General features: G+C 51.7%; 1 protein-coding gene across 2 annotated transcripts; it reads right to left on the bottom strand.

Moving 5' to 3' along the window:
• Positions 1-397: 397 nt before the first annotated feature.
• On the bottom strand, positions 398-8,120 carry NEUROD2 (neuronal differentiation 2). 2 transcript variants are annotated; one of them, XM_073325864.2, is made up of 3 exons: positions 6,835-8,120; positions 5,542-5,818; positions 398-3,689 (listed from the first exon to the last, which is right to left on the bottom strand). In XM_073325864.2, exon 3 carries the CDS (start codon positions 3,682-3,684, stop codon positions 2,614-2,616), a length of 1,071 nt encoding a protein of 356 aa, XP_073181965.1. In that variant the 5' UTR covers positions 3,685-3,689; positions 5,542-5,818; positions 6,835-8,120; the 3' UTR covers positions 398-2,613. The 2 variants fall into 2 exon arrangements, with proteins under 2 accessions (XP_073181965.1, XP_073181964.1); XM_073325863.2 differs by having other exon boundaries at positions 6,623-8,120.
• Between the last annotated feature and the right edge of the window lie 2,199 nt (positions 8,121-10,319).

Consider the following 10,319-nt stretch of genomic DNA (forward strand, 5'->3'; position numbering starts at 1 on the left):
TTTCTCCCCTGTTTGCAAACCATGCATGCATTGCACCAGTATTTAGATATATTTTTGTTCTGAATTTATCGCGCAACTGGCGTACAGAATAAAGGAAAGGAAAAAGACTGTTTAGAAAGGTTACAAGGAGATGCCAGCTGTACAAGACAAGGAAACTGCATTAAGCTTTATAACATCGAATGTGACTCTTCCAAAAGTCGCTATATATTTTTAAGCATGTTGCCAATCGACAGCTGCCTTGAAGACAAGTTAAGCTTCTGGGAGTGGAGTAGTTCTGAGATCTCCTTTGCCCCTCACTCCAAAAAAGTACTCAGAGAGTGCTCTGGCTGAAAGAATGGGGTCTCGTGTATATATATTTAGCATGAGTATTTCAAGTAAACTAGTAAACATGACAGAGTCAACATTTAATATTTATTAATTGTCGTCTTAGGACGCTTGTTAATTACACTTTTGAATCAAATCACAACTGACTGCTGCTCTTAACGTCAAATGAGTATACTGGTGCATTTCACAGAAGATATCAGCTCTGGTGGAAATTTCCACTGTGAGTAATACTTAAAACATCCAATTGAATACGAGTTTAGATTCTGGAAAAAGTATTTTACTTTCTTTTTTTTTATACTGATGCATGCAGTTTATTTATTTACTTTTTTAACTTCTCTAGCTTGTAAGCAGCCCTCCCCCCCCGCCCCCCCCCCGCCCCGTCTGGTAAGTTTCTCGGAATCTCTGGTTGGTTTGCTTACACCGTCACATTCTTGGTTTCACTTTTTAAAAAGTAGTACCAGAGAGATTTAAGGGAAAATACAGAATAGGATGCCATTCCTAACCCTTCAGAATCTGCCTTACGATGCTGTCTAAAATGTCGAATAACTTTGGGACGTCTGTAAAAGCAAGAGACGTTGTGTAAATGATTGTAGCAAAAGAGGACTGCTTTTTAAAAAAATTACATCACTGTAAGAAACTGGTTTTCTGTTGCATTTCATTTGACATAAATATTTATTCATCTTAATTAAACGGAACAGAAACACAAAAAAACACTTCTGGTGTCCGACAGACATTTTCACCTTGGCTACAAGTTTGTTTGTTTGTTTTTTGTAAAACTTTTTTTAAACATTTATCAGAAATTCTCTTCCTCCCTTTTATTTAAAAATGCTGGTGTGTTTAAAGGTGATGTAGGCAGGGTTAGAAATATTTTAACAGTGTCTCCTGGTTGAAAGAATGCGTGACAATTGGAATAAATAATAATGAAACAAATTAGAGCAATGCACCAAGAAATATACCGGGATGTATCAGTCGGGCTCTTGGTATCATGGGTTTACACGGATGTATTCGTTACACAAATTTTTCCCTCCCTCCCCTAAAAATGCATCACATAAAGAACTAAAGTAAAGAGTTCTCGTCGTAGGAAAAATAGCCAACTAAAATATATAGCATAGTGAATGCTCTCTTCACACCACCTTTATCATTTGCATATTTGCATTGTTTTTTGCTCCCACCCACGCATAACGAAAGATTTTTGCCCTTTCATAGAAATCTTGTTTGTTTTTCCCTCTTTTTTTTTTTTTTTTTTTTAAGTTTTTAAAACAGGTAAAAAACATCATGACGCACAATTTGGAAAGCATGTCACTTGTGGTACGAGGGTGTTCAAAAAAGCTGAAGTCACTGATTGTTAACAATGAAGGGAAGGCAAACATTCAGTTCCCTTCAAATCAAAAAGTGCACCTTTATTAACCTCAACACGTTGCTTGGTCCATGGTCTAATATTCCATATGAATTCTTTTGTGTTTTACTTTTCTAGTTCAGAGCCTACTTGCATAGATATATATAGATATATATATTTATCTTCTGTTTGCCTCTTTATTGCTTCTAAAAGTTCTTACTGCATCGAAATGCTGATTTGAAGAGGCAAACATTGTGTGTTTCTTCATTACACTTCCATGGGATCTTTTATTTAATCCTCGGAAAGAATATAGAATTCCCCTGGTCTGAGATAACCCCTTCTACAAGCATCCTGATAAATAAAATTAAAAAAAAAAAAACCCAACGAGCTGGCATTGTTTAAAATTTACTTTGATGTGTTGCCAAACAATATACTTTACTTTTGAGGGGAGGGAAAATTGCTTTATTTCTCCATTCCTCCCCCCTTTTTTTACTGTCCACATTATGATTTTTTTTTTTAAATAGTGGTACGGGCTTTCTAATTTTCCAATTTTTTCTCCCTAAAACTCTCTTTCCATGTGGCCAGAATGGACACTTGTTCCAGCCGACTGCAAACCCGAAGGCTAGCTTTTGTAACAATAATATTTGTACATTTTCTATATATATATATATTGCACCAAAGTAAATTTTCTTGTCCGTGTATATTCTGTCCTGGTCTGCTATCCTTGGGGGACAAGTAAAGGGGGATACTAGTTCACATACAGCCGTGAGTTGAGCAAAGTCTAGCTTTGTGTGTGTGTGTGTTACAGGGAGACACCTAACAATTGTACGTTCACAGTTTTGGGGCGGAGGAGACATTTAAAACCTAGAGCAGAATGGAAGTGGGTTTCTGGGGGGGGGAGGGGTTGCTATGTGCAGTCGTGGGGGGGTGGATTTCCAGTGGTCACAAGGGGGTTAATTATGGAAAAACGCATTGAGCTCTTCGTACATCGGGCCTCTGTCATGGTGCAGGTGCATGTCATAAGGCAGGATGTTCTCGGAGTGCACCCCCCCGCGCACCCCAGAGGAGCCAAACACCAGGTTGTGGCCGGCCGGCCGGGAGCTTGGCAGGGCAGAGTAATGCATAGAATAGTGGTAGTTTTTCTCGTGGTCCGGGGAAGAGTCTTGCTTGAGGGAAAAGTTGCCATTAATGCACAGGGGGGGGCTGAGGGGGGCGTCGTACTCCGAGCTGTTGTAGTCTGGGGAGGCGTTCCCATAGAGGCTCTCGTAGGTGGCGCAGTAGGCGTGTGTCCGCAGGGCGTGGGAGCTGGCCATGGTGCTGGACTGGCAGTGGGTGCCGGAGAGCCGGGGGCACTGGTAGGTGTAAGGGTGCAGGGCAAAGGAAGAATTGGGGCCGTGGTACCTGGCGGCCTCCTGGCCTTGCTCCGTGAGGAAGTTCCGGGAGTTGAGCTGGAGGCAGCCGGCCACCAGGTTGGTGGTGGGCTGGGACAAGCCCTTGCAGAGAGTCTGCACGTAGCTGACCAGGTCGGGCCGCTTGCCCGAGCGCAGGATCTCGGAGAGCGCCCAGATGTAGTTCTTGGCCAGCCGCAGCGTCTCGATTTTGGAGAGTTTCTGGGTCTTGGAGTAGCAGGGCACCACCTTGCGCAGGTTGTCCAGCGCCGCGTTCAGGTCGTGCATGCGGTTCCGCTCCCGCGCGTTGGCCTTCTGGCGCCGCAGCTTGGAGCGCTCCAGCCGGGCCTTGGTCATCTTCCTCTTCTTCGGGCCGCGCTTCTTGGGCCGGTCCCCTTCGGCCTCCTCCGCGCCTTCCTCCTCCTCCTCCTCCTCCTCCTCCTCCTCCCCGCCTAGGTCCCCTTCCTCTTTGTTTTCGCCCAAGGAGCCTTCCCGCTGCTCCTCCTGCAGCGGGCAGCTTTTCCCTTTCCGCTCCTCCTGGTCGCTCCGGTCATCCTCCTCGCACTCCTCCGCCCAGCTGGGGAATTTCTGCACGTCGGGGAGCAGGCTGGGCTCGCTGAACAGCCTCGTCAACATGATGGCTGGAGCGGGGAAACGGGGGAGGAGGGAGAGGAAACATTTTAGCCAGGCTCCTTCCCAACCCGCCGCCCCCAGCTCATTGTCTCGGCTGCGTCCCGCCCCGGCGGCGATTCCGTCCCCTGACCCCTGGCTCGGCTGCATGAAGCGGGGGCTCAGCAGCAGCTCAGCCCCTGACCCGTGGAGGGGAGGGGGGCTGATTGGCCAGCGATTCGATTTTTTTTTGGGGGGGGGACGCGATTTGCATTGGTGCTTCCCCAGGCGCCGAACCGGAGGGCAGAGGGGTGCAGTTGGCCATGGAGACGAAGCAGGGGGGCGGGGAGGGATGTTCGTTTGATGGCCATTCTGCCCTTGACTTTCCGCCCTGCAGTCAGCTGGTGAGAAACCCTCCCCACGCGGAACACACACAGAGAGATGGAAACCCAGCGTGTGCTGGGAGGGTGGAGAAATTGCCATCGGAAGGACTGAGATACCGCTCCAGATCCCTCGTCAAAACGATCCAATCGTTTCGAAGTGTGATTACAATTAACTGGCTTCCCCATCGCCTTGCGACGGATCCCGGGAAAGGGCGTCTCGTTTGGCTGATCGATTTGGGTTCACAATTCATTCTGAACTCCCGGTTATTTACAAAAAAATTAAATTACTTTTTATTTTTATTTCCCGCCGTCTTTATTCCGTCCCGTTTGGCTCAGGGCTGGGATTTAAATGCTAGGAAACCAATTTCACCCCATTCGCGTCTCTCTCCCCCGGACCACCTTCCCGGCTGATACTTCCTCCCCCTGGGTGTCAATTTCTGCTCCATTCATTGCGGGCCAAGACACTGCGAACACTCTTCAACTTTTCCTTCCGTGTGGGTCAGAACAGACCCGTGTCCCCCCATCCTTCGCCCGTCTTGAAACAGGGATCAGGTCATTCCCATTATTATGAATAACTCTGACCTCCCTCCCTTCTCCCCAGACCGGCCCGATCCGACCCACGGCACCCCCCCGACCCCGGCCCAGCTGTCCAACTTTGCATCCGGTCACTGTCCCCTGCCCACGCCCCGTTTTTGCGGCTTCGATCAAGCCCCCTGTATGGGGCGAGACATAATTCCCACCCCAGCTGCGGCTCCAGATCAACCCCTCAGAGGCTTCTACTAAAACCAAACCAGCGCAGTGAACGATTTTTTAAAAATAGAGGCATTAAAAAATCCAACTGAAGAATAAAAATGCCCCTCCGAGGCCAGCCCTGCTCCCAGACACGGGAGTGTCTTGCTAAAACTACGGAGTTTGCAGCGGGAGTGTGTTTCCCGCGGGCTGTAACTAGCAAATTCCCTCTGCTTTGCAAGGTTTATCTCGCCGCCAGAATCTTTCGCTCCAGCCAGGCGGCTGAAGGGAGCGATCTCATGTCAATTTTGTGTGTCTCTCTGGGTGTCTCTCTGGGTGTGTGTGAGTCTGTGTGCAATTTTTTATTTTATTTTTTTTAACCAGCAAAAAATTAAAGCCGGAGCCTTCTGATTTTGAAGACACCTCGCCTCCGTCAAAAAATGAAAAAAATCTCCAGCTTCATCTTTGTTCCTACCCGATGTGTGCAGATACACAGAGCTGTCTGGTTCCCGGGTGGGACAACAGATGGAAGATAGTTTATTGGGTGTATTTTCATTTTTGTAGAGCGATGCCCTCTTAAATCGGGGGCATTTCAATGAGGCTCCCCGCCCCCCTCAACCAAAAAGCAGATCGGATCTTAAAAAATAAATAAATAAACCCAGTTCTGCGGGGGGGGGAGAACCCCCCCCCCACAAGCCCCTGGAAGTTGCTTTTTATCCATTCAAGTTTCCAGCCCCGCACCCCCCCCCCCTGCACTTCTTACATAACTTACCTTCAAAGCTAACGGGGGGGATTCTTATTTCCTTGTCCCCAGCATCTTCTGGGACTCGGGCACTGCTCCTTAAGGTGCTCAGCTTTCTTCAGTGCGCTATCCAAAAGGAGGCGAGAGTGGCATCTCGACCAAGCAAAGGGGGTACCGGCTCTGATGCTCATGCCATATGGTTGGCACGTCATCGGCCGGAGCGATCACATGAGAGCCAATGATTGACATGCGCCTGCATTCAGGGAGATTTTTCTCTCTGGGGAAGGAGGAATCGCCATCTGTCACTCTGTAGTCCAAAAGAAAAAAAAAATTTTTTTTCTCCAAATCTACAGATCTGCCCACACGCTGCAAAATGGGACCACGGGCAAGGAAGCAGCGCGGGGGCTGAACAATGGGGTGTAGGGAGCGAGCCGGAGCAACGCCCCCCTGGAATGTGGGGGGCAGGCTCCTGTCGGGGGGAGGCAGGGGGGATGTTGGGGGGCTAGGGGGCTGCACCGAGGGACCCAGATCTAGCCCGGGCGGTTTGCAGGCTGCAAAAAAATGACAAGACCCGCTCCCTCCCCAGATCTGCCACCAGCGAACCAGGGGAAGGAGCCCAGGCGGTAGCGGGGGGGGGGCACGGGGGAGGCTCCCAAATTTATGTCACCCCCACCCCTCGAGGAGGACCCCAGAGCCAGGTGCCAGGGAAGGTTTCTAGCAGAGGACACTCCTTTCTGCTGTATCCAATCCCCACACAAGGTGGAATTGTATCTGGGGAGGGGCTGTTATTGATTAGCTTCCCCCCCCCCCCACCCGACATACACACTAAGCAGGTTAGAGGGTAGGTAAATGTCTGGGCATTTGCCAATATTGTGCACAAAGACTGCCCCCATTCTCTCTCTCACACACACACACCCTCTGTCACACACCCCCCTTCCTATATTTCACACCTCTCTCTCTCTCTCTCTCACACACACACACACCTTCCCCTGTTACACACACACACCCCTCTCTCACACACACCCCTTCCTCTGTCTTTCTCTGCCCCCCCCCCAACACACACACGGCTGAATTAACAATCCAGGAGCGTGGTTCTATTTTTTGGCTCTACCTGTAAAGAGAAGGATAAAAATCAAGCCGCTCCCAGATTTGACCCCGGCTAGGAACAAGCCCCCGACTTTGTGAGGCATAATCACAGGGCCGGGCTTGCCAGCTAGGATGCTCGCTGCTGTCGTGTTTGCAAACTTGCAGTGGGTAATAACAGGGTAACGGCGAGCCCCCATACAGCATAATGGGGCGTCATTACCGCCTTTCTCAACACACCCGCCTCCTTCTCAGCTGAGAAACAGCCACTCATCAAAGGTCCCCAGGTGTCCGCTCCCTTTTTTCCCTCTCTTTAAACCAGAGTGACCAATTCAGCAGCAGCTCCGGGTTATCGATAGAGGCTGAACTCTCCTGAGGGAGGCAGAGCTGGCCGATTCGGACGCCACCTTGGAGCCGAGGTACGGTTAGCCTGGCCTGTCGCAGGCCCCTGTGTAGGCCTTTCCCTGGACAAAGCCTGGGTGGGAAAGCAGGTGAAGCTGGACAAAGCTGATCGCGTGGCTTTACCTCCCCTTCTGCTTCGACAAATGTCTGCTGGGATATGGTTCAAATCTCCCCTTCTGGGCTTAGAATCATAGAATCATAGAATATCATAGAATATCAGGGTTGGAAGGGACCCCAGAAGGTCATCTAGTCCAACCCCCTGCTCAAAGCAGGACCAATTCCCAGTTAAATCATCCCAGCTTCTGTCTTCCACGCGAGATCCCAGGAACTGACCACAGGACGCAATGTCTCCCACGCCCAGCTGGCCGAATGAGGCACCCAGGTGATCAGACGGGCATTTTGTACCCTCCCGCTGAGCAAGTAGTAATAACCTAGGCATGTCCAGGCCCAGCTATGGCCCAGATCTGAGAGTGAGCCAGGCTCCTTGTCAGCCCCACGTAGGCCCCAGGTTTATTATCAACCAACTTCTGTATTCCGGAGAAGGCAGATCTTCAGGTGAAACACGTCCCAAGAGGTGCCGCACCTTCAGGAACTGGCGTGAGAGCTGTTCGGCAGCAGAAGGGATTACAAAACAGGAGCTGGGACCATTGTCTGCCTGGATCCCAGGTGTGTGTGAGTCACAAAGCCAGGGCCAGAGATGCAGGGGCTAGTGTGAATGGACACGTGTGTGCTCACGGACATGCCTACACACATAGAGGTGTACACGCATGTCCATGCATGGAGAAGCGTGCGTGCTCACACGTGATCACTCACACAGGCTCACACGTTTTCCCATGCACGCACACCCGCCCAAGCGAGGCCTGCTCTGTGAACATTGAAAGAGCCGAGAGCCTATTGGCACCTTGAAGATAACCCCCTGCCTCAAGGGGGCTCGGCAGGGCCGGAAGGGACCACGGGAGGTCAGCAAGGGGCCAAGTGAGCCGTCCCTGGTGGGCATTTGTCCAGCTTGTTCTTAAAACCTGCTCACCGACGGGGATCCCACAGCTTCACTGCCCGCATCTCTGCACCAGGCTGTGCAGACCCAGCAGTGCCATGCATTTCGCTGGGGGAAGGCAACCCCCAGATCTCCCCTTCGCCCCACTCCCCGTTTCTCGCCGCGGCCCCGGTCGGGGCTCACCCGCGCCACCTGGCCCCCGGCCTCAGCCCACGCCTCCGTCCGTCTTCCGCTCGCCCTTGGCCATGGATTTATATATTTATTTTGCCTTCAAGACTGCGCGGTTGCCGAGTGACTGGGAAATGCTCACTCCCCTTCTGCTCTGCTGCTCCCGCGTTGTGGAGATTGAAATTGATTTTCCTCGTCTTAGCATATTAAGATCCAAAGTGTGTCTCTCGACCCGTCTCCCGAGAGCACGAACTGGCATCCACCGCAGAGGGGAGGGAGGTGGCAGCTTGCGAGGGCACCAGACGCAGCAGCATCCAGAGCGTTCGCTCAAGCAGGCTGCCTCTCCGGCGCAGCTCTTGTGCAGGGAGCCGATGCCCCCCATCACGTGAGCGCCCGCAGCACACACGGAGGATGGAGCCAGCGGAGGCTTGTTTACGGAGTCACCTCGCCCATCTAAGAGCCAGGAGGAAAGTCGGGGCCCGATTCCCTTTGCCTCGCACCTTGCGTTGTCATTTAAACTCGGACGGGGGGCGGTGCGGACGCACCCACCTTGGCCGTCTCTCCATCCCCTCCTCCACGAGGGCTCGGAAGAGGTCATGAGCCAAGGTCAGGCCCGTGGGGCAGCCTGAGTCTCCAGCCCAAATATACCGGGGCCAGCTGGCCAGAGGATGGGCAAAGTCATGCAACTTGTATCTTTTCCTCACCAACTGCTATACCAGCCCATCAAACCCCGTTACCGACACGAGTGAATTTAGCCTCGCAAGCCGCCCTGTGTTCCCACCCTCATTTTTCAGAAGGGGAAACTGAGGCACAGATGGGGGAAATGCCTTGCTGAAGGTCATGTAGCGTGTCAGTGGTGGAGCCAGGAGTGGAACCCAGGAGTCCTGCCTCTCCAACCTCACCTTATATCCCTCCTTCCTACTACAGATGGGAGTTACAGGGGCCTGAGTTCGAGCTCCACCGCTGACTCACTGAGTGACCTTGCGGGGTTCACCCCCTTGTGCCTCAGTTTCCCTTCCCATCCTAGATCTAGTCTGTTTGGACTGTAAGCTCTTTGGGGCAGGGACTGTCGCTCGGTATGGATCTGGACTGTGCCTGGCACAATGGGGCTTCAGTTTTGGCTGCGGCCTGTAGACGTCATTGCACTATAAATAATAACAAATGATAAATATTCTGTGGGGCTAAAATGTAGCCACCAAACTAGGCAACGGACAAGGAGCAAGTCCATTGGGGTCTTGGCTATTGCTGTTAGGTTACGCAGCCAGAGGCTACGGTGATGGGCAGCTGTATAAAACTCTGAGAGAGCAACTGAAAGTTACAAAAGGCCCGATTCTCAGCAATGCCCAGGCCCCCTAATGCCCACTGTAGGTACCTTAAAGCGGATATAGATTATAAAGGTAAGAGACCAAGGAAGTCACAGTTCTGGAGCAGACTGGTGGGGGGAGGAAGTGACTTAAAAAGCTCCACCCAAGAAGCAGCTTAGGGACTAAGGAGATGGCATTAAAAACCCCTCAAACTCGGGGGGAAGCCACCAGAAGCTCAAACCGGGAGTCCAGTCAAGTCCACTGACCTGAAAAGGAGCGACTGGGCTTTGCGAGTGGCCTGGGCTCATCAGCATGCACGGCCGCTCCGAGAGAGAAGGAAGCGGAGACATGAAAAAGGAAGAGCGGATGAAAGGAGAGCTGCGAGATGGAAACCAAAACGCGTCTTAATTGTGCTGTGGACTTTCTCTAATGGATAGCTCCCTTTTCCCCCCCTCCCCCACTTCCTCATTGGCCCCCTCCCCAAGCCACCCTGGGAGTAGCAGCTGGCAGTTGGCCTGAGATGCAGATGTGGCCAGTGCAAGGTGGCATCAATCCCCCCCTTCTTCCCCCCCAGACACATGGGGCTGATTTTCAGAGGGTTAATTCCTCCACGCCTCCCCCTGCTGCTCCCACTCAAACGTTTAGCAGAATCCAGCTGCTACGTAGACACCTAAACAAGGGGCTGCTTGTCCCCAGGGCTCAAACCCAAGGGTGCTCTTTGGACAAAGCCACACCGTGTCAGTGTGCTCTCGTGGATTGTGTCTCCAGTCGTCTCGGGGTGTCGGTATTTGCGGGTACCAATGAAGGGAAGGTGGATTCTTCCTCCCTGGCACTGTGGTCCAGGTCTGCATGCCTTC

Source organism: Lepidochelys kempii, chromosome 27 (genome assembly GCF_965140285.1).
Source record: "Lepidochelys kempii isolate rLepKem1 chromosome 27, rLepKem1.hap1, whole genome shotgun sequence".
Taxonomy (NCBI): Eukaryota; Metazoa; Chordata; order Testudines; family Cheloniidae; genus Lepidochelys; species Lepidochelys kempii.

Excerpts from the sequence above, each read along its gene's own strand:
- NEUROD2 (XM_073325864.2), bottom strand. The coding sequence starts at position 3,684 with ATGTTGACGAGGCTGTTCAGCGAGCCCAGCCTGCTCCCCGACGTGCAG.